Source organism: Hemiscyllium ocellatum, chromosome 34 (assembly GCF_020745735.1).
Source record: "Hemiscyllium ocellatum isolate sHemOce1 chromosome 34, sHemOce1.pat.X.cur, whole genome shotgun sequence".
NCBI lineage: Eukaryota > Metazoa > Chordata > Chondrichthyes > Orectolobiformes > Hemiscylliidae > Hemiscyllium > Hemiscyllium ocellatum.
Genome location: NC_083434.1, coordinates 26,358,047 through 26,383,582, shown reverse-complemented (window position 1 = coordinate 26,383,582; position 25,536 = coordinate 26,358,047). Strand labels below are relative to the sequence as shown.

Genomic DNA, 25,536 nt, shown 5'->3' with positions numbered 1-25,536 from the left:
ACAGGTTTCAGGTAACACTTGCAGTAGTCAAAGTGAGCTGCTTCTGACCAAATAACAAGGCACTAATGTGAACTTTGAAGCTGGATTAGCAGTTGGAGGTGCTACAACTTGACTCAGACTGTATTTTGTTAGGAAGAGGTCACTTGGAATTTGCAAATCTTGTGGGATAGAAAAACAAAAAAAATTTCAGTGTACAATACACAGAGGAGTAAAAATTGCAAAACCACATTAATAAAGCCATATTTTAACAAGCTAAGCCAAGCACAGGACTTTACTTATCTTGAGAAAAGTACGATGTAAAAACGTGTCACTGAATTGTTTCTACTACACTCGAATTGTGCATGCAGTGTTATGGAAAATGATAGAGTCACTGGGAAGCATGCAGAGAACATTTACAGGTATGATACTGAAAACATGCAAGTACATAGAAAAATGGATTGACAGACAGGGTTTCTCTCAGTTCTTGAGGAGAAGTAGTTAAGAGGTTGAGCTCTTTAAGATCATGGATAGTTTTGATAGATTTGAATGTATCCGCTTATGGGGAACACCATAATGTGAAGATGTGTGAAAACAGTCACCACATAGTCCAGCAAGAAATCAAGAACAAACTTAAACCAAAACAATAGGGAGAATTTGGAACTTGCAACAAGTTGAACTGGATAATGTAGATGTATGTAATTGACAAGGATGAGAGAGAAGGGAATGGGAGCTGTAATGGCAAAACTAAATGCAGAAATTTGAAAGAAGAAGTGAAACACGAACAAACATTTACTGTGTATTACTCCAAGATATTTTTTCTGTGCCATATATCCTCTACAGTTTCTGGGCCTCATGCACGGCTTAACACCCACAGACCCTGCTACAATACTCTCAGCATCTTTAATACAAGTTTAAAGCAGACAAAATAAGGCATGTCCACTTGACTGCCATTTCATCCAGTAGTCTAAATATTCACTATTAGCACACTGAACCCTGGACAAGTTGGACCGAAGGGCATGTTCCCATGCTGTACATCTCTATGACTGCAGCAGCTCAAAGTCAGCAGCACTTCCAAAACAGGGACTGCCACGCCTTAGACAGTTGGGTTTGAACTTTCAATCTTTTGACCAAAAAAGGTGCAAATGCTCCTACATGTATTTACATGAACATAAAGATGATCCACATCCAACAACAGCAAAATATTATTTCCTCAAGCATTCTCAGTGGAAACACCACACCATAAACCCAACACACTATGCAACATCCTCCAAAATAGACAAAGGCTAAATCTTGAGTGCACAAGGAACCAGCATTGGAGAAATATGGAGCTGTTTAGGTTAGATTAGATTCCTGAGTGTGGAAGCAGGCCCTCCGTCCCAACAAGTACACACTGATCCTCCGAAGAGTAACCCACCGAGACCCATTCCCCAATCCCTACTAATGCATCTATGGGCAATTTAGCATGGACAATTCACCTGACCTGCACACCTTTGGATTGTGGGAGGAAACCCATGCAGACACTGGGAGAATGTGCAAACTCTACACAGACAGTCGCCAGAGGTTGGAACGAAGCAGCAATGCTAACCACTGAGCCATTGTGCCATCCATTGCATTTGGGCATTTTATGGAGATTAGAGATATTGTGGGGGATGAAGACATGAAAAAATGTGAAGAGTTGGAAGAATGTTTTGAATTTCAGGTGCAATTGAACCAGAAACTAATCTAAGCTAAATGAACACAAGCACAATGGGTGAACTGGACTTAATGCAAGTTGGAATGCCAACAAAGTGTTTTGGATGAACTAAGATGTAGAAAGTGGAAAACAAGAAGCTCCATCTTAGTAAACTTAAACCTATAATGTATTAATTGTAGCAAAAAAAAACTAAAACACGAAAAAAGGTAACAGTCACTCAAGCAAACATGACAGGTCAACTGTATTGAAATTCCAGTGCTCTGGTCAATATCGGATGCTGGTCATCAGAACAAGGGGGACATTTAAATGCAAAGCAAAACTGAAAAGGGTTGATCACTTGTATCAGAATCAAGAGAATCAATTGGACATTCACAAGTTTTCCAACCAAGGCAAGGAAAAGGATCAAACGTAAAATAGTCAATAATATCAAAATACTGCGGATGCTAGAAATCGAAAAGAAAATGCTGGAGAAACTTAGGAAATCTGACAACATCTATGCAAAGAGAAACAAAGTTAATGTTTTGAATGTGACAGGACTTCTTCACACATTAAATTGTCATCAAGATTTTTCAGGAATTAAAACCCAGAAAATACATCTAATTTAATTCTATTAGATATAACAATCTAGAGTTGTTAAATGACACCACAGGGAGTAGCAAGCTACAATGAACTATTCATTACAAAAAAAAAATCAAAGAAAGTGGCCATAAGATTTATTAATTTGTGGTGTGTGGACTTTGGTCATTATTGATTGAACATTATATCTTCCATTGATTTATTACTCTACTTTTCATTTCCAAATTGAAGATTTGATTGAAAAGAGAACAATGGACAAATTTAATGAGAACAATAAGTGACTGAGGAAGCAGATAGTACACATTTTATTGCAATTCGGAGAGGTTAGATCAAATACATATACAATTGCTTGCATGTTAAAATGTGAATCTCAGGTCATAGGTCTGTTTCCATGCTGCACATCTCTTTCAGTCCAACCCGTCCATGCCGACCAGATATCCCAACCCAATCTAGTCCCACCTGCCAGCACCTGGCCCATATCCCTCCAAACCCTTCCTATTCATATACCCATCCAAATGCCTCTTAAATGTTGCAATTGTACCAGCCTCCACCACTTCCTCTGGCAGCTCATTCCATACACATACCAACCTCCGTGTGAAAAAGTGGCCCCTTAGGTCTCTTAAATTTTTCCCCTCTCACCCTAAACCTATGCCCTCTAGTTCTGGACTTTCCGACCCCAGGGAAAAGGCTTTTTGTCTATTTATCCTATCCATGCCCCTCAGTTTTGTAAACTTCTGTGGTCACCCCTCAGCCTCCGATGCTCTAGGAAAAACAGCCCTAGCCTATTCAGCCTCTCCTTATAGCTCAAATCCTCCAACCCTGACAACATCCTTGTAATTTTTTCTGAACCCTTTCTAGTTTCACAACTTCCTATGGGAGATCTTGAGCTTCACACCATTTTAATAATAGATTTCCTAAACAGTGTACTTAAATACATTAAGTACGTCAGGAAGTCGAGTAGCTAAACAATGCTGCCACCAAGGAATTCCAAGACCAGTGACTCATCTAATTCCTCAAAGCTTTTCTCAGTACCTAAATAATACATCAGAAGCATGACTGAGGATTGTCCACGGAATTATACAGCATGCAACAAACTCTTCAGTCCAACTTTTCCATGCTGACGAGACATCCCAATCTGACCTAGTTGCATTTGCCAGCACTTGACCCATATCCCTCTCAACCCTTCCTATTCACATTCCCATCCAGATGGCTTTTAAATGCTGTAATTATACCCAATTTCCACCACTTTCTCTGGCAGCTCATTCCATACACGCACTACCCTCTGCTGGAAAAAGTTAGCCCTCAGGTCCTTATAAAAATCTTTTCCCTCTCACCTCAAACCTATGCCTACTGGTTTGGACTTCTCCCAACCCCCCCACCTAGGGAACACACCTTGAACTACTCATCCTATCCTTGCTCCTTATCATTTTATAAACATTTATAAAGGTCACCCCTCAACATCCAACAGCCCCAGTCTATTCAGCCTCTCCCCTTAGCTCAAACCCTCCAATCCCTGCAACCTCCTTGTAAATCTTTTTTGAACCCTTTCAAGTGTAATGACATCCTTCCTGTAGGAAGGAGGACAGAACTGTTGGCAATATTCCAAAATAATGGGTTCAGTGTCCTGTATACAGCTGCAACATGACATCCCAACTCATACCCAAAGCACTGACCAATGAAAGCAAGTGTGCCAAATGCCTTCTTCACCACCCTGTCCACCTGCAACTCCATTTTTCAAGGAAAATGCACCTGCACCCCTAGGTCTCCTTGTTCCATAACATTTCCCAGGACCCTATCATTGAGTGTAGAGGTCATGCCCTGGTTTGCCCTACCAAAATGTAGCACCTCACATTTATCGAAATTAAACTCCATTTTTCACTCCTCAGGCCATTCACCCATCTGATCAAGTTCCCGTTTTACGGGGAGATAATCTTCTTCACTGTCAACCAAACACCAATTTTGGTGTCACCTACAAACTTACTAACCATGCCTCCTTGATTGGCTGACTGCAGCTCCAACAGCTAGGAAACTAAACAGGATAAAGCAGGCCATTTAGCTGGGATTCCCTCAACAAGAAACATGCATTGCCCACTTTTGTAGAACACACCATGTACAAAATGTACCACCGTAATTTATCTAGGCTCCCTAAACAGCTCCTCCCAAGTCCACAATCCAGAACACACACAAACAAAGCCAACAAGCAGAAGGAACATCACTCCCTCAAGACGCACACCATCCTGTTTGGGAATGAATTTCCTGGTCACAGAATCTAAACCTTGAAACTCCCCAGCTAACTGCACTGTGGACTACTTGTCACCATTGACTGCAGCAGCTTATGTTTACAGCTGATTATCACAGTGAAGGATAATTAGGGATGGACAATACTTCTCTACAGATACTAATATTCTAGGTACATGTAAAACTAAAACAGCAAAAATCAATTTAAAACCAACTTTAAATTCTCCAAATGTGTCAGGTTAAACACACTCAGCAAGACCAGGGAAACTCTCATATTTGATCCCGGAATTTGCTCATGAATTTCTCTGCAACAAGATGACCAGTTAAAACATTAGAAATATTTTCTGTATTCATAAAGAGGGAGAAGACGAATTTTCAAAAAGGTACCAACGTCTTATTTCTATCCAGAAACTAGGCTAGAGAAAGACAATACAGAGTTCTGCCACCCCACATTATATAACTATTGGTTTAGTCTCTGATCACCAGAAGGACAGTCATTTTGAAAAAAAAACCTAATGTTACCAAGGTGGAGTGCCTCGGTCATGTAAAATGCTTCCCAGACCCAAACCCTAAAGTCCCACCCCCTATCATAGCACCCACAATTTTCAAGAGGGGGTGGGGGTGGGTGCAGCAAGTTTGAATTTTCACATTGCTGGTTCAAGGAGGCTACTGCATATTAAATCACAGCTACTTCAGGCACACAGGTTTTTTTTTAAAAAGAGTGTTTTTAAAAATGCACTTTGTAAACTTTAGACCTGACAGGAGAAGGTCTAAAGCTACTAGAGTTTTGAACAGGTTAGTACCTTTTTTGAATAGATAAGGTAACTCATGAACATGGTCGCAAACTATTTAGAGGAATCCTTTGGGAAGGGTCAAGGTGTCATTAAAAGTAAACATGAAGGAATGTAGAATTTGCACACAGACTAATTGGAACTTTGGTAAGATCTGTCAAGACATTTAAACTCTTGGAAGGACAAGGAACATGCATTTCTAACATTAATTGATGTTTATCCATTTGGATTTGAATGGAACAATGTCAAGACTTTGAAAGCAAATGTCCTGTGGTGATCGCAGGTTATTACAATGATTTTTGCTGCAGACTGCTTTAAAATATCTGTCATATGGTTTCTCTTAAAAAAAATTGAACACCTTTGGAGCAAATTCAAGAACCAAATGAGTCACAAACGAGAATGTTCGGCAATAATTATAACTTACCACACCTGAAAATGCAAGTCAGCACCAGTAGAAGCCACAATAATGACGTCAAAACAACAAAAACGTTAAAACCATAGGTATCTTGTAACACAGCGGTCATGTCTCCATGTCTGGGATAGCTGTTCCCAATTTAAGTTCCACCTGCCACAGAAAAGTCATCATGTGTCTGAAGAGGTGGATTAAAAAACACTTTAAATTCAACCACAGTTTTCAAGATTAAGCTTCAGGTTACATCAGGTTTGATGCCTTTTGAAGGGCATTATGGGTTGACCCATAGCACATGGATTGCAAGGTGCAAGGCTGCTTACCTCCACCTTCAAGGTTAACTAGGTACTCGCAATAAATGCTGGCCAGCGAGCAACACCCACATTCCACAACTGAATTTCAAAAAGCAATGGTAAAGAAGAAAAAGCCCCACGAACTGTTCTTAGCATTGATCAGCATGAACTTTTGTCACTTTGCTCATGTAGTATGTCTAAGTTTAAAATAAAAGGAAAAGTGGAAATTAAATTCTGTAGAGGGAAATGTTTGTTTCGTAGTCAGGAAGTTAGATAATATTATCAGAAAGAATCAGCAAGATTGATTAGAAAGTATCTACCTATCTTCTCAGAGATGTTATTATACACTTCTGAAGCAGGTGGAACTCAAAAATGGGCTTCCTAGTTCAGAGGTTATGGACATAACCACTGCCCCACAACAGCACACCCACCCCCCAATCTTTTCAGTAAGCCTTAAATCGCTCCCAATCAAATATAATCACCAGTATCTGCCACATTTAGATTGTCAGTGTACTTCCATCTCAGGATCATTAATAATTGGAGTTTTTAAATTAATTTTGCACTCATCAGGACAAGGATGCAAGAAACAGCATTAAAATATCAAAAGGACAAAACCAATTCTTACAGCATGAGAAGAGGGTGCAGATTCATTGGGAAATCAGAGATGGAACAGGAACAGTTAATTGTCAACTTTAGCTCTCAGATCAGGCAAACTCAGTCAATATGTTGCCACTGGAAATCTACCGTGAAGACCAGTCTAAATTCTGGAAGGACATTCAATCACATTAAGTGTTGACAGTACAGCTTCGTGAATGTGGGTAGCCCTGTGTTTTTGTGGAAGCCCAAAATACTTCAGCCTTGTTTAGAGAAGCCACCCTGTTGACTGATGTGAAAAGACAGTTTCTGTAGTAGAAGAATTCGCACTGTGGCCCATTTAAGTTAACAAGTTTGCAAAGTATTTTAAAAAACCTGTTAACATAAGTTAGTGATAACCAGGTGGACCTCTGAGAATACAAGTTTCCTAACTGCACCAGATTAACAGCCCCAATCTGGAGCTCTGACAGACATGAACAGGAGTGTCAGACACCCCATTCACTCAGAACCGGATCAGTGTTAAGGACTCTTCACATGTAGAAAAATCTCCAGTGACTTGAAGATAGGATATTTCGAAAAAGGATAACTGTAGTGGCCAAAGCAAGCGATAAATAAAATCTGTACTGCGGTGAGCAAAAAGGTGGAGTGGGTGGAGAAGAAACGTAATCATCAGTATTCAAAATAGTGACTAAGAAAATTAAAAAGCCTACTATTCCCAAAACTAACATCCATCCTGTTTTGAAACAGCGCAAGAAGTTAAAGACAAAGACAGTTCTTAAGTGGAAAATCTCCAGTGAAACTGAAATATTTGGGAGCTAAAGCAGCAGTTAACTAGGAGGCACTCAGTTAAGGCAACATCTATGCAAATTTTGGTAATCTATAGAAAAATGAACATGGCTCAATCCAAATTGCTTTCTCTCAAAAGTAAAATTGGCCTTTGAACGATAGTACAAAAGGGGAAGGAAAAGATTACTAAGTGACAGGGAAGAATGGGAAGAAATTTTGAAAGATTTATCCCTTTGAAAGTAGAAAGAGGGCAAGAAGGCCATGCTCAATGGTGGGATCATACGATCAGTGGCAGAAAATGATAGGAACACAGAAAACAGGAGCAAGAGTAGGCTATTTGACCATGCAGACATTTTCCACCATTCAAAAGGATCATAGTTGATCATCCAACTCAATACTTTGTTCCTGCTTTTGCCCCATTCCCTTCAACGTAAGGACTAGAACTTCTTTTTAAAAGCAATGATTCAGCTTCAACAGTATTCTGTGGCAGATAATTCCATAAGCTCATCACCCCCTGGATGAAGAAACCTTTCCTCATTTCAGTCCCAACCACCTATCCTCTATCCTTAGACTATGACTCATGGTCATCAGAAATATCCTTCTGGAGTTCACCATGTCTAGACCTGTTCAGAAATTTGAATCCAAGTCACCATACAGATAATAAGCTGCTTTCTTGATTTTGCCAAACTGGATCTCACATTTGTCTACATTCTACTTCATTGGTCATGCATTTACCCACTCACTCAATTAACTTGTCCAAAATCACACTGAAACAATTCTGATCGGGAAAATATTCCAGTGTCTTCAACTTCCATTGCTACTGTTCTTCTGCACTTGGAACAAATTGTTTTGCTATTTCTTGCCCAGTTTTTTGAAAGAGAAATCTGTCATTTTTCCATTTCAGCTTACTTTATTTTTTCTGGTCCATTCCCATTTTCACAAGATTTTCTCATGACAGCAATTTTCAACAAAACAAAGTTATGGTTAATCAACCAACCAGTCCATTATTTTTATAGTTTCCATTCCCTCAACCTCAAACATTTATCCTGAATGCAAGGACGGGTTGGATCAAAGGGTCTGTTTCATGGTTCTATGGCTGTACCAAATTACAATATCCTCTACTAAGCAAAACACCAGCCATCACTTCTTTTGTGAACAGGAATTTGACAAAGACTAGCAATGCACACATCATGAAGAACAATAGGAGAAAGAATAAAGAATAACCATACGATATGGTTATTCAGTTCCAAGGTCTTATGCACTATTCTTTTAAACTATATAAAAAAAAGATAGTTAGAGATCATGATAGTTAGCATTAGAGACTTCATATACCTTGCAATAACTTCAATATTTTGAGCTGTCCCATTGAACGCCAAGATCGCTGTTCTTTGTGGAGAAAGAAAAGGTTTTCACTGCAAAATGAATAACCCATACATCAACTAATGCAGAATAGAAGCAAAGGAATTGAGGTTTTATACAAAGCATTAACAAGGACTAATCTACCTTCACATCCTTGTGCACTCAAGTCTTGCTAACGTGGTCTAGCATTGTGTAGTACCATGTCCTCCAACTCCCCTTACACAATATTTATACACAGCCATGTGTAGCTCCATGACATCACAAAGTTTCTCCAGGGTCCTGAAGACCTTAAGAGTAAAGCAAAAATGGAATACGTGATTTTGGTCCAAGTATTCAGAGGTTTGATCAGATCATCCGAAAATAATCATTAGGCCTCAAGTTTTCACCAATGATGAAATGAAAAACAACTTCATTGGAGATGGAGGACAGCAATAGGCCACCAAGGCTTTCATGAGTGCTGTGACCACACAATGTTTTGCAAACTGTACATACATATCTACTCCTAGAACTCTCCCACAATGGATGAGCAGACAACACAATGATTTATTGTGCCACGTACAACAAATGTGTGTCAGGTTTCATTCTGAATATAGGCTAAATTTACCAACTTTAGCTCGATGACCATAGGCATTAGAATTCTTTTTAGCTTTCTCTGTTTATTACTAAAACTCTACCTAGTTTTAATAGCTTCAAATATCCTCCCAGGATAGGTACATTCCCATTTCATTGTGGCGCAGCTTTGATTCATTCGGTGGCAGACAGCTCTGTGTTTCATGCTGGTTAGTTTCATTCTGGGCTTTCCCACCAACCACCACCAGGGCATATGCATGAACACAACACAATGGAGAAAGAGAAAAAGTGATTTGACTTCCTAGTGAGGTTTATTATAGTAAATATGCCACTTCAATTGCAATAAGAAGCCTCTGATCTATCCCACCAAGAAACATTTGCAAATCAAAGTGCAAATGTTCAGTACACCTTACTGCTGAACTTTTTTAAAAGATCATACAATTATATCTGAAGGTAGTAGGACAAGCTGAACTTCAAAAGGCTGCAATTCATCACTCAATGGATATCTTCAAAGAATCTATGGGTTTCCATAAAAGTTATTGCAATTAAAGAGTGAGAAAGGCTATTAAAATCAGTGCATTGATTTATACATTGGGATGTCATGTTTTGATCATTTAAATTGATGACACCACCCCCCCCCCCCTCCAAAAGAGTGATCAGGCTCATTAATTGGACTCTGTATCATTAACACCAGTCAGAAAATATAATAAAACCAGTATCCCGACAGTGTGAATTGAACACTTACTACTTGAACCTATATCCTCTTGTCCTACTCCCAAAGCTTTCCACGTCATTTACTATTTTACCAATATGACTACACTAATATAGTCGTCACTTGGTAATACAAAACCAGAATATTGCCAAAAAAACACACTGGTGAAAGCTTTTGACTTTTACTCATCAAGACAATTTACAATAATACATATTTAGGGAAAACCAATATTTATAACAAATGAGAGCAGAGTACTGAATCACTTGGCAAATAATCCTCAGCATAAATGTTGGTTCTGCCCTTGAATGGATATTCTTGTGCATTGCCCTGAGTGATAAGCACATCCCGGCTGAAGTATTTTTGAGGTGCAGTCACTAACATAGGAATTCAGTCCAATAACATAAAACGTTAGCGACCAGATAATAGGATTAAGATATTGACCAGGCTACTGCAATAACTCATCTTATGTCTGGGTAGCCCACAGCCCATTGAGTTCCCCAATTTCAAATAACCTTCTCACCAATCCCCTGACTCCCTTTCCAGCCCTGCCTACTCACATCCACCCCTCTGGCCAACCCTTCCTTCCAACTACCAACCAGATTCATTCCTCATTGTTCAACCAGGTCATACCCATCACCTGCAGTCATCTATCACTACCTCACCACTTTGCCCCTCTCCACACCCATAACCCTCCCTCCACCACTATCTGCAGCTTCCCTATCCCAACCTCCATTCCTGAAGGGTTATACCCAAAACATCAACTTCACCTCCTGATGCTGCCTGGCTTGCCGTGTTCTTCCAGCCTTCTGCTTGTCTACTTATAACTCTTGATGACCACTAATCATTCCTGATTAAGGGCTTTTGCCCGAAACATCGACTTACCTGCTCCTCAGATGCTGCCTGACCTGCTGTGCTTTTCCAACACCACACTCTCGACTCTAATCTCCAGTATCTGCAGTCCTCACTTTTGCTTAGTTATAACTCCTCTCAATTCTTCAATTAAATACTGTGAAGCCTTTTTGTCCCACCTGACGAGAGCTGGTTTTATTTCTAAAAGCGGGAAGTCAGCCAAAGATTATGCAGGGCAAGTGGCAAAGTGATAGACTCGCGTTGTGAACAGTGGTAGAAAACAAGGTGGCCTGTCCTTACCTCACCAGTGAGGAGCACAGAGTCACTAGATAGCACTAGGAAAAATGCCCCTTCACCTTTAATTGACTGAAAGGCAAGGGTACTTTCATTGAGTCAAGGTCAATACACTACTAGAGCTGACATGTCACCTAAGATAGCATCAATCAGCATCATGTAAAATTCATGAAAGTTTCAAGCTTCGTTTTCTCCATTGTGAATAGATCCAGAGATCAAATAACACCCTACCAACTCACTTTTTGATATTTAATTGCACTGTTGTGAGTGAGACTGTATTAAAAGAATGCATGTTGCAGTGACAATCAGATATTTGTAACATCTTTTATACCAGTGTTTAGCGAACATTCCATCAATTCACATCATTTAGTAATAATGTACTATTGAAAATTCAATTACCAGGTTAGATGGGGTAGGCGTGTAACTTAAGTATTACCAACTCATGCAGACAATGTCTATTGACATGTATTTTCACTTACTATTCCCCATAAACTCCCGCCTCAGGCAATTCTAGTGTGGGGAGTTGGCACATTCTCCCAGTGTCTGTGAGAGTTTCCTCCGGGTGCTCCGGTTTCCTCCCACAATCCAAGAACATGCAGGTTAGGTGAATTGGCTATGCTAAATCCTGATGAAGGGCTCTGGCCCGAAACGTCGAATTTCCTGTTCCTTGGATGCTGCCTAACCTGCTGTGCTTTAACCAGCAACACATTTTCAGCTCATGCTAAATTGCCCATAGTGTTAGGTGAAGGGGTAAATGTAGGGAAATGGGTCTGGGTGGGTTGCACTTCGGCAGGTCGGTGTGGACTTGTTGGGCCGAAGGGCCTGTTTCCACACTGTAAGTAATCTAATCTAAATCAAGGAAAGTGCTGGCCAATTCGATGCACGCTAATGGCCTTCAGGTACCACACTCTTCAGTTATAAACAGTAGTTATCAACTGCATCCAATTATAATTTCCCGCCTCAGGCGACTGACTGTGTGGAGTTTGCACGTTCGCCCCATGTCTGCATGGGTTTACTCCGGGTGCTCCGGTTTCCTCCCACAGTCCAAAGATGTGCGGGTCAGGTGAATTGGCCATGCTAAATTGCCCGTAGTGTTAGGTAAGGGGTAAATGTAGGGGTATGGGTGGGTTGCACTTCAGCGGGTCAGTGGTGGACTTGTTGGGCCGAAGGGCCTGTTTCCACACGAAGTAATCAATGAGGAGAATGGCAGTGTGGATGTGTTTATCACATCAAGTACAGTGCAAGCCTCACCCCATGTGTTATACAGCATGAATCACTGAATAGGAAATCAGGAGAATTTGTAGAATTTGTTTTCTCTCAATGCAAGTACAGAGCTCTATCACAATACCAGCTAAGATTTAGCATATTCTCTATAGATCAAGCAACTACTTTTAGCTTTTCTGCACTACGTGGCTCCTACTTACCAAGCATGGAATCTCCTAACTGTAGCATCAGGATGAACAGAAAAAAAAAGTTCTAATTAATACCTTGAAGTTCTTCAAAATTTCAATACAGTCAATTAAAAGCCCAACATTCTTCAAAGGATTTTTTCTGAATAGAACAATAAATGATTAAAAGGGAAGTTTGTTTTGAAAAACTATTTATATTTCAAAGCACAACTATTTTTGGTTTTGTCCTTCAAAAATTAAATTCGACCCATATTATTTAGCCATTAAGTCTTTTTGTAGTCGACGTCAACCCATTATCAAGTTTGTTCCATGGATTGGCCAATTATGCAAGTGAAAGAGAGGGAGGGCTGAGACAGGACTGTTAAAATGTTGTAGAGATATTAATGAAAGTTGCAAGAATACCCTTCAAATCAACACAGCTCCATCGTAGCACTGGTTTACAAGAAAAATCTGTGTCCTTGTTTTTTTTTAAAAATGGATCATGGACATTTCATCAGCAATCTGGTCCAAGATGTCAACACTAGAGGCACCAGGGCACACAGTCCAGCAGATCAAGATATACCATGCCCTGAAGAGTAATGTAAATACAAGATAGTGTGGCATATGGCAATAGTGAATAACAACAATGCTGAAGCAATTTCTTGTTTGAACCTCAGCTGTCAGATTTACATCCTTTAGCTACAACACTAAAATCACACTAATCAAATTCACAAGAGACAGTACTCACAACTGTGTTTCATCTTTCCAAAATCTCAGTGCAGTCTTCAATGTATTTGATATACTCTCTCCTTCAAACATTTTTTCCAACTTTGCTACTGTTCTCATCTGATCCCACACTTACTGATCCCATATTAACCAATGCAGAGGTCATTTTGTGGCTCAGAGGTAGTATTCATAATTCTGGACCGGGAGGGCCAGGTTAAAGTCACACTTGTTCCAGAGGTCTACAATAACATTTGTGAACAGGTTGACCAGAAAAATAGATTAAATTAGAAAAAGTAAAATCACCGAATTCTTAAAACCTGCATCGTAAGATCTGTATTTCCCTGTGAACAGTTCTTAGCTCCCTTTTGCCCCTTACAAGTCTGATGCTGCAGGTTTTCAGAGTATAAAAAGGCAGCAGATTCCAAGTGTACCCTACTCTACCTCTTGACTCCTCTCCACCCCATCACTGCTCCCATGTTGTCAACCTGCCTGTGATATCATGTCTGCCATGAGCTATTGTTTTCTCCAGTTAAAAATAACTTAGTCCCTCACTACAAACACAGTATCTTTGCTAACAAATCTATTCTCACTTCTGATTAAACCAAATGGTATCATGCTTGGTGCCCGACAAACAGAAGCTGATTTTCTGACCCCATATTCTCACCATCACAAAGGCTCCCTGATTGCTACCTTACTAACAGTGACCACTTCTGTTGCTAAAACCCCCAGTCATGCCTTGATCGCCTCCAGATTCAAATGTTATAAATGATATCCTGACCAAACTCATGTTCCTCTTTCAATATACCTCATTCCATAAAACAATGAGCATATTGCCTATTATATGCCCTACAAACGTGTAAAAATCACAACAACAGGTTATAGTCCCACAGGTTTAATTGGAAGCACTAGCTTTCAGAGCGCTGGTCCTTCATCAGGTCGTTGTCACAACCACCTGATGAAGGAGCGTCGCTCCGAAAGCTAGTGCTTCCAATTAAACCTGTTGGACTATAAGCTAGTGTTGTGTGATTTTTAAACTTTGTACACGCCTGTTCAACACCGGCATCTCCAACTCTTAAAAATTTAAATCTGCATCCTACTGCTTAAAAATCACCACAAAGATTTGTGCCTCTCTAACTTCAATTTTTACTCCAATCTTTGACTATATTTTTGGCTATTCTTCCCAATCTCAGCACATCTTTTATTAATTTGATACTATTAGCAGTCTTCTGCCCTGCCCCACCCTTGCCAAATCCAGAAATGCAGATTTTCATTTCCACATCCCCAAATATTCCAAAATTGCCTAACTTAGAATTACTTTACAATACAGACATTGCATAATAGTAACCAAACAAACTTCTCCACCAAAAAATGTTACACTGAAGTAAATGGATAGGTTGTTGCTTTTATATTTTGTTCAAAACAACAGATCTTTTTGCACAAGGTCTTTGTAAAAATAAATGCCCAGGTATGGATTGACACAAACCACAATACAAGCACAACTGTGGATTGGGGCAAAAGCATCCCAGCTCCAATATCTGGACCAGAGGTCAGAAAGCAGGCTTATTTGCAAGATTTTCTAAATATCATGGTTTCACCCTTGGCCGCCATTATAACAAAAGCGACAAAAGACAACCTGCCAATTATTTTAATCAAAACTAAATATTGCTTGCAACATGTACAGATACTAATTTGTAAAATTCCTAATAGGAAAACATTCATCATCTCCTTGGTCCTTATAATAATTTGGCGGATCATAATGAAACATTAAGTTTGGTGCACTGTATAAATGCAAGTTTACTGTAATCTTTACAAAAGATTACTCTCCAGAGAGAAAGATTGTTTTTAAACCAAATGAATTAAATTTAACATTCATGTCCATCACCAGGAGTGTAATTCACAATAGATTTTAACTGAAAGAACAGTGAAAAAAATTTGCATTTAAATGACACCTTGAGATCTCAAAATGTTTTGCAGAAAGTACCCCAAATAGTAGGCAGTATTGCAAAATATGAAATAGTGGCCAACTCAAGCACAGTAAGGTCTTTTATACAATGTTCACAGAAGGTAAAGGATGGCTCCACTAATCTTTCCAAATATTGCCTACTGACAAGACATCACTTTCAGCCTAAGTTTTGGTATTAAAATAACATGGAATACTATGACTAAACTAAGTATGGAGCAATGTTTTGAAATAACACTGACATAATTTGTCAATCCATCTCAGTGACTTTTGTGACACTTCCCCTTCTCTAACTCACCCTATATTATGTAGAAAATCTCCCACCCAGCGTATCATCCTGGTGACCCCCGCCCAAAACCACTTTTTTGTGACAGTGATCAGATTGGCAGCATCACAATAAGATCACAGCGGGGAACTTTTACTGACTGGGTTTAAAGTGGAATCTCTCCATCCAAAACCAGTGAAGGGATTCAGGGCACAAATACATGCATACTTAACATTCCACCATAGCTAGAATATAGCTGCATGTTCCAGGCTCGACAGTGGGAGAGACAGAGACAAAAGATTCCAAGAAAGAAAAGTCTCCAAGACATTTACAGTCAGGCGATGTCCCATCACTCACCTATTTTACCCAAGCTGGCCACGAGAATCCACAGTGCGATGACATAGGGGGCTTGCACATGCTCCCAATGAAAGGTGACAATGTGAAAGCTAGTCTCGTTACCCTCATGAGACTCCCCATCCCCGTGAGACTCTCCGTATTCGGTATCACTGTCCGGGTGTTCCTCCTCCAGCGAGCTCAGAGCTGCCGGGCAGTACAATAGCACAGCGAGGGCTGTCAACAAAACCCAGCCGACCACACTTCTAGCTCTCCCCATCGCCTCAGCGTGTGTGAATGTGTGTCTCACTGTGTTCAAGCTTTCAGTGAAACCGGTTCCAACTATTTAAAACCACCCCTCCCAGCCGCCCTATTTATAAAGGCAACCAATTAAAAGGTGAGGAAGGAGTCAATTTGCAGCTCCCTGAAAACTTCAGGGAAGGAGGAAGTCTGTATTATCACTCTTTCTCAGATATCTCAAACATCTTGCTTTTCATATTGAATTACAACATTAAACAATTCGTGCAATCAGCTGTCCCTAAAGTGTTCACCCTACCTACGGGTTTCTACACGGCCCATTTCAATCTTTCACGAATACTCTAATTTCAGTTCATTCAAGAGCTTTGCCTGATGCCCAACTCCAAATCCGCCACCTTTCTGCTTAAAATAGAGAAAAAAAGATCATCGACTATTTCATTCGAGGATAAAGGAAATGTTAAGGAAATTTTTTTTTAAAAGTTTGAGGGAAACAGGAACCTCAAGTCACCACAAAAGTGACAACTCACTGTGAAACTATTTGGGACAGGGAAGGCAAATTTAACAAAAGCTAAATTGAGTAAAATGACAGAAGGAAAGCCAGTGTGAGATGATCTGGATTAACAACTTTCTGTATTGAGCAACCAAGTTGTGTAGAAATAGGTGCATCTTGGCTCGATTGTGTTTTTGCTGAATTATTTGGCAGCATTTTCTCTGAGGCAGGAACTGGAAATATAGGACCATTTCCAAGTCCAGAACACAGGCTCAGGAAGAGCTAGGGAGCAGTCACTAGGCCTGAGCCTAGTGGTGCCACCTTAGCTATCTAGATGGAACTTGGCAGTACAAGAGCAGGAAGAACCTCTCTCTGATCATTTCATGGGTATGCATCATTTTCTGGGCCATATGCTACAAGCTTCCTGTTGTTCACCAGTCTCCATTCCTGTGGTTTTCCCCAAGAAGCATACGTACCTTTCTCAGATCAGAACTGGCCTTTAATAAGCTCAGAGTTTCTTAACAATCCTAATAGTTGCTGACAATGGATTGATGGAATCTCAGACACATACTTCACCTCCACACCCCAACCCCAATAAAACTCTGAAGAAACAACATTATAAGACCAACCACCAGGTATGCTGGTATTTTCACATTCAACCTTCCTCAACCCCATTACAACCCCAGCAGGCCTGGAATATTTCAGCATATTAAATTCATCTGTTATAAGTGCCAGAATTTCTTCCCAAAGGTTCTGCACCCCATTATCTCATTTTCCCCTGTTTAAATTTGGTTTTTTTGCCCCCATCCTTATTTACAAGGGTGAGCCCATGGATTTTAATGGATTGGTACATGCTTAGGGACCAAGTCCTGCAGTGGGTTGCCATAGCCTTCCATAGGAATAGCTGATCAGCAAGGTGATGTATTGGCAAGATGTTTAGGCTGACAATCAGCCTGTTTGGCCAGGCTATGAATGCACATCCAAAAGTCCTGATGGACTTGAACCTGGAATTTCTGGCCCAGAGCCTTGGAATGCTTACCCACTGCACCTCAAAACATTTTTCCTTTTTTAAGGCCCTCATTAAAATGAACTTTGAACACCAAAAAATTATATAATTGGCAGCCCTGGCAAGTCAGGTATCCATGATCTGACCCCCATACATTTGAGTGAAGCTAACAGACAGATCCTGGATATGATTTTCTTGCAAGTTACTGGGGGTGGGGGGGATAAAAAACTAGAGTTAGGTAAGGTTGATGGCCATTTTTAGCAGCCACTGACATAGAAAGATTATGGAATTCAGCCATGCAGGCCTGCTCTGCTATTTAATATGATCATAATGGATCTCATGTCATCCTCCACTCCACTTTCTAGCCTGCTGTCCATAACCACTCAATGCATTGGTAATTAAAAAGCTGTCTCCTGTTTAAAAATTGCTTAACATGCCAGCATCCGCCATTTTCTGGGTAGTGACTTCTACAGATACACATCACTTTGAGAGAAGTAGTTCCTCATCTCTTATTTACTGCAACCTTTTATCCTAAAACTATGATCTCCCATTTTAGATTTCCCCACATGAGGAAACATTCTATGTCTGATTTGTCAATCCCATTTAGCACCTTATATAGCTCAATTAGATCCCCCCTCATTCTTCTAAACTCCATAGAATATAGGCCTAAAATACTCATACTTCCTTCATTAAAACAAACCCTCAACTCTGGAATCAACCTAGTGAACTTGCTCTGAACTGCTCCAATACAACTACAAACCTCCTCAAATAAGGGGAGCAAAATTGTCCACAATCTCACAATCTCACTAACATCTAATACAGTTACAACAACATTTCCTTACTTTTATACTCTATTCTTTTCCCAATAAATGCCAAAATTCTATTTGTGTTCCTTATTAAGTATTGTTCCTGCACATTAGTTTTCTAAAATTCATGCACAAAGACACTCAGATCCCCCTACACAGATAATATCTGAAGTTTCTCTCCATTTAGACTACCTTGGCCTCAAATTCACTTTCCTACATGGTCTCTATATCTCTTTGAAACATTACTAATTAAACATCTGTCCATTTATCTCCTCCTGACCCACCTACCCAGAAACACTCACTTACCTGACACACCTCTGACATTATGGCCTGGCTCTCCACCCACCTGACACCTTATCCCACTATCAATCTAACTCCCTAATCTCATACTATCCTTACATACTACCACTTCACAGTTATCTGCTCTTCTGTTCTCCTGTGCTTTCCCAATTTTCATCACTCCATTACGTTGATAATTGTGCCTTCAGTTGTTTGAGCATCAACCTGTGGAGAGATTATATTGTGAGCAGTGTATAGTAAATTGAAAGGAGTTCAAATTATTGCTTTGTGAATTACTTCCATTCAGTTTTCAAGTGGAACTCCAAACTTATGGTTCCTGATCCATTTTGAGCTGGTTATTTTTAAAATGCTTTTATAGTCCTGAAATGCTTTATCCATTTTTAGAGCAGTGGCATCTCAGTCATTATTCTGCCCCTTATTTACTGAATTTGTCCTAATGCCTGGCTTTATTTACACCAGGAACTGATGGATTATGTTTATAATTCAAAATATTTAACTTTGAGTGATTTTGTGCACAACTAGATACATAGGCATAACTCATCATTGATCGCAACATCAAGATTATGTTAAGATAGTCAGTTCCATGAACCTACTCAATCACAGAGGTTTCACAAATAAACCAAATTCTGCTCCCACCCAATCACTCTCATCTGACACCTTTCGGATCAGTGGACATCAATACAATAGGTGTCAGAGGATAATGATCAAAAGCAGGCCAGCTGGTTTAACCCTCCTTAGCCCAAAGGCAGCCATTTCATCAACCCAGCACCTGGCCCAGTTAGCCCACTTGAAGCCAGTGAGCAGCATAGATAGCACATTGAATCTGGAATTTTTCCTAATTTGTCATGTTCAGGCTACAATTATACAGTGAGCTATCAAGTATGTTAAAATTCCTTTGTCACAACATTACTGTTAAAAGGTAAAGCATAGCTTTCCCTAATTATTAAGTGCATTTATTTGGTGAATTAACCATGTCAAATGAACAATTCTTGATCCTGACTGTGTGCTGAATTAGAAAGAGGAGCTGTGAATGCTACGATTGGTCTTTAGTGCATCTAAATTAAAGAGAGATTAACCTCAGGATAAATTGTCTGATGGCCATTCCAGCAATTATGCTGAAGAGCTGAGTAGTAGGTAAGATCAGGATTGAATTTAGCTGCAAACTAGCCCTTTCTCCACTATTATATCTACATATAAAAAGTGTTAACATTCGACAAGATTTTCCAACCGTCCTTAATTCTTGTGGAATGCAGGATACTTCGATGAGCAAACTGGGTGGAAAGGCATGCAATTGTGAAATGAAATCTGTTTTCCTTTCATTTTCTTTAAGGCTTTAACCTCTAGTAAAAAGTGAAGAGGTCACTCAGCAAAGCACATAACTCTGCTAAGGTGTGTTAACTCAACATTACAATTATAGTACAACTGTTCCTTAAGGGTTTTCTCTGCTTGATAGCTGTTCTATAACTTCAAAGCTTAAAAGCAAATAGTTTTATTAACAGCTTCCATCTCATTGAGGGGACGTAATCCAACAACCTGATCTGAAAATGGTGTTTATATTTTGACTGCTGTGACAAGTTTCACTATGGCAGCTAAAACAACCAACCCCATTCTAAATAAAACTCAACATTCTAAAACAATGTTTGTTCACCCAAATTCCAAATGTTAATGCGTCTTTTTAAAAGTTCCAAGACCCAATACCTGGTCACCAAAAACCCTATCAGTGTCCCATATTTTGTTGAATTCTGTAGCAAAAAATCATGTACAGATGTTTTGCAATCGAGTATGACTCAATTGGAGAATGAGGAGTCTGACAACTTTCCAGTTATCCGTGCCAAAGAAGTGCTAAGTGACCAATGGTAGGTTATATTTCCCAGGAATATATTCAGATAAAGTTGTCATTTCAGGCTCAGTATCATGACATGTATATAACAATTTTTACCTTGAAAAGATGGATCTCTTCTTTTGGAAGAAAGGGCTGTAAGTAGGCTCCTCCTAAAGTCTTACTGGTTTGATGATGAGCTGTAGGATTTCAAGGTGACGAGGTTTATAAAATCATGAGGGGCATATATAGGATAAATAGACAAGGCTTTTTCCCTGGGAGTCTAGTCACAGTCCAAAGATGTGCGGGTCAGGTGAATTGGCCATGCTAAATTGCCCGTAGTGTTAGGTAAGGGGTATATGTAGGGGTATGGGTGGGTTGTCGCTTCGGCGGGTTGGTGTGAACTTGTTGGGCCGAAGGGCCTGTTTCCACACTGTAAGTAATCTAAAAAAAATCTAATCTAAACTAGAGGGCATAGATGTAGGGCAAGAGGGGAACAAAATAAAAGAGGCCTATGGGGCAACTTTTCCACGCAAAGGGTGATGCATGTATGGAATAAGCTACTAGAGGATGTGATGGAAGCTAGTACAACTGCAATAGTTAAAAGGCATCTGAGTGGGTATATGAATAGGAAGGGTTTTGAGGGATATGGGCCGGGTGCTGGCAAATGGGAGTAGATCAGGTTGGGATATCTGGTCAACATGGATGAGTTGGACCAAAGGGTCTGTTTCTGTGCTGTACATCTCCATGACTACATGACTCTATTTATATAAATGATGAAAAGTAGTCGACTCACCACTGATCCTTATGGCGCACCACTGATCAAAGGCCTCCACTCTGAAAGGCAACCCTCTGCCACCACCCTCTGTCTTCAACCTTCAAGCCAGTTCTGAAGCCAAATTCCTCTATGCTTATGTAATTAAGAGTTAAAAGAATTCCACATGTTCTTTTGTTTAATGTGTATGTCTTTTATTCAGCAAAAATTCTGCAAAAGTAATTTTCCAAAGCAGCTTAAGCTAATGTCAGCTCTTTGTTTTAGCACTAGAGTTTTCTGGGAGTGGGAACATAATTATTTTACAAACAACTTGACTGCAAAGTGTGGTTTGCAGTTGTTGTATTTGACATAATATGGCATGCCTGGGCCCCATTAGTTATTTACATATGTATAAGCCGTTGTACATTGTCTCTAAACTTTAAAGTTTTAAATTAAATTTACCTATAATAAAGCAATTTGGGATGTAATTCAGTTATAACTCTGAATTCCTAACTTGTTTAAGTATGAGTGACAACTGTGGCTGGGGGTATTCAGGCCACACTAATTCAGAGACATTAGCATTTTAGCTCATTTTTATCTTTAGGTTACTTAAAGGTTTTGCCTCCTTTTTGAAAGGAGCAGAAACTTCTTCTCAGTTCTAAATTTACTTTAAATTAGTGACTGTATTTTGTTTCTTGTTGTTTAATTTAATGCATATAATTGGCTTTTTTATATATATGTATGCCTATGAGTTCAATTTGATGTGAAGTTTTGTTGAACAACCTCTCTCAGGTTATCAGTTTTAATTGTTATCTCATTGCTTTAATTTTAGTTACATATCTATCATTTGGCATTTGGTGCTTCTGAGTTCCTGACTATAATTCTGGTCACCTTTGTGTTAATAGATCTACACTTGTTTCTGGTCCTGTAATATCTCAATTTTAAAAAGTTTCATTCCTGCTTTCAGATTCCTCCATGGTTTGACCTTTCCCTCTTAAGTCTCCTCCAACAATCGTTTGAAGTTTACATACTCCTCAAATGCAGCCTATTTGTGCATCTCAAATTGATCACTCCACTGTTGACAGAGAGTTTCTGGCTGCTAAAATTCTAAACACTGGAATTTATTCACTACCTCTCTGTCTCTCTCTATCTCACTTTCCACTTTCAAGAGTTTCCTTAAACACTATATCTGTGTAAGCTTTTGTTCAACTGACCTAATACTTCCTTATGTGGGTTTGGTGTCATATTTTGTTTGATAATGCTCTTCTGAAACATGTTGGGAAGTTTTAAGGTCATTACATAAAATACGAATTAATCTTGTTCTCCAGAACATTGTAACTTTTATTATCTAATGTATATTAGATCAAGATGAACATCAGCTAACATAGCTTAAAAAGCCACACATTATGATATCAGAAATCTGAATAAAAACAGAACATACTTGAAATATACAGCAACTACGGAGAGACAAACAGGGTTAATGTTTCAAGTTGATGACATATCATTGGAAATCAGTTTAAAAAATTGTTTCAGCCTGTGCTTCTTGTTGTGCTTTTGAACTTATTATGGGCAGGCTAATGCACTTCCCAGGGCAGATAATAATTACTGTAAACATCAAAGAGGAAATAAGATGAGACAGAATGACCCAATGGGTAGGAACTTAAGTTCTTGCATCGTCATACACAATGCACAATTGAGAATTGCACCTACAAATGACATTTACCCTAAGGTTGATGATGCATGTTGATTCTATTCATAAGAATGTCTTGTCTGTAATTAATGTGGAGACAACATGTATGGATAAGACAGTACATTTGAGTAAAGAGGATGCTTGCCAGTAACAGTTGCATCCAATTGTTCATAATTGCGTTCTTTGTGGGAATGTCATGGTATTTTTATGACTCATATTTAAACTTTAAGATCAAATTTCAACTAATTTATATAAGTAGTACATCTGATAAAATTTGCCAGGAATCCAAACAGAAATGAGAAAGAAATAGAAAACATTAATGAGCAAACAAAGAAAAGAGAGACTTTTAATTAGGCATTGCTTTTCATGACCTCAAGACATTTCAAAGCAACTCTGTCAATTAAGTGCTTTAGAAGTGTTGTCATTGCCTCACTTCCCACATTACAACAGTATGTCCACAGAGAAATTCTACAAAAAGTCAGGGATATTTGTTTTGAGGGATAAATATTGGTCAGGATACCAGGGGAACGGGGAACTTTCTTATTCTCTAGTGCTTTGCAAGGGTCTCTTTTGTGTCTACCTCAGGAGATAAGCAGGAACTTGTTTTCGAGTCTTGGCTGAAACATGGCACCTCCAGTTGTGCAGGACTGAATGAGTACAACATCAGATTGTCAGCATTATTGTGATCAAATCTCCAGAGTGGAGACTGAATTTATGAACTCTGATTCAGTAGTGAAAGAGCTACTGCTGAGTCAGGGCAGAATTAAGAGGCCTAATGCCACAATCTTGGTGATTAGCTTCAGGTTCTTCAACATGTTGATGTGCACACCACCACTGTGAGAGGATGTAGCGCACCAAAGAAAATAATGTTGAATCATATATATTGTGGCACCTGGTTATGCATCAGTTAATGCAATCAATTCTTGACTTCCTTTTTTGTGGAAGAGAAGAGCAATGATTTATTTGAATGGAGAGAGAGGCTGCAGAACTCTGTGTTTAGCAGGAACTAATCTGGTTGTCCTCGTGTGTATCACAAGACATTGGCATGCATGTCCAGCAAGTAATTAGAAAGGCAAATGGAATATTTTTGGCACTAAGTAGGCAAGTATTGTGAGAGTTGTACAACACATTTGTGAGATTGCATTTAAAGATCTCTCCAGTGTTTTGGCCTCCTTACTTGAAGAATATAATTGCATTCAAAGCAGTTCAGAGAACATTCATTTGTCTGATTTCTTGGGTCATGTTATGAGTAAAAATCAAGCAGGTTGGACTCATGTTCCTTTGAGTTTCAAAGAGTGAGGTGATGATATTAAAACATACAAAACCTTTGACAAGATGGAAACTAAGAATGTTTTCCTTGTGTAGATAGCCTAAAACATGGAGACAAAGTGAAAAATCTAGGAGTGTCTTAATTACAGATTTGTAAAGTTGAACAGTATGGAAACAGAGCCTTAACTCTGACTTGTACTTGCCAACCAGACATTCCAATTTGGACTACTCCCATTTGCCAACATTTGGCCCATATCCTTTTAATCCTTCCTATTCATGTACCCATCTAGATGCGTTTTAAATGTTGTTGTAATTATACACACCTCCACCACTTGTTCTGACAGCTGATTCCATACTTGCATCACCTTCTGCATGAAAAAGTTACACTCCAGATCCTTTTTAAATCTTTCCCCTCTCACCTTAAACTTATGCCTGTGAAAGATTGAGTACAGAGGAATTCTGAGGATCATTAGTCTGTGGATTTCTTTTCCTTGGAAAACATATTGGTTCATTTAAGGCTGAGTTAGATAAGATCTTGATTGACAAGCAAGTCAAAGAATTAGAGGGGAAAGTGAACTTGAGGTCACAAGCAGAGCAGCCATGATCTTTTATTTGTCATTTATATAAATGATTTGGATAAGAATTTCGAAGGCATTGTTTGTAAGTTTGCGGATGGCACAGTGGCATAGTAGACAGTAAAGGAGGTTATCTAAGATTACAAAGGGATCTTCATCAGATGGATCAATGCACTCAAAAATAGCAGATGGAGTTCAATCTGGATAAATGCAAGGTATTGCATTTTGGTATAACAAACAGGGATAGGACTTAAATAATTAATGGTAGGGCCTTGGGTAGTGTTGTAGAACAGAGATACCCAAGGGTTCAGGTATTATAATTTTTTGAAGTTTGCATCACAGGTAGACAGGATGGTTAAAAAGGTAAAATAGCCTTTTAATGTTCAGTCCTTTTGAGTCTTGGAATTGGGAAATCATGTTGAGATTGTATAGGACATTAGTGAAGCCTCATCTGGAGTACTGTGTGCAGTTCTGATCACCCAGCCACTGGAAGGATATTATTAAGCTAGAGGGAGTTCAAAAGAAATTTACTGGTTTGGTGTCAGGTATAGAAGGTTTGAGTTAGAAAGAAAATCTGGAAAGGCCAGGACTTTTTTTCAATGGATTGTAGTAAGGTTCAGAGGTAACCTTATAGAAGTTTATAAAGTCATGAGGGTTATAGATAGGGAGAAGACACCTACAATTCACCCTAGGAGGGGGGATTTCAATTCGAGAGAGCATAGTTTTAGGGTGCGAGGAGACAGATTTAAAAAGA

At 39.3% G+C, this 25,536-nt stretch overlaps 1 protein-coding gene across 1 annotated transcript in view; it reads right to left on the bottom strand.

The window, feature by feature from the left end:
- Positions 1–16,148, bottom strand: part of LOC132832320 (sodium/hydrogen exchanger 3) — a 123,259-nt gene extending 107,111 nt beyond the window's left edge. The window contains exon 1 of the mRNA XM_060850232.1: positions 15,840–16,148. Within this exon, the coding sequence (XP_060706215.1) occupies positions 15,840–16,095 (256 nt within the window). The 5' untranslated portion in view covers positions 16,096–16,148. The remainder of the gene's footprint in view (positions 1–15,839) is intronic.
- Positions 16,149–25,536: the final 9,388 nt, after the last annotated feature.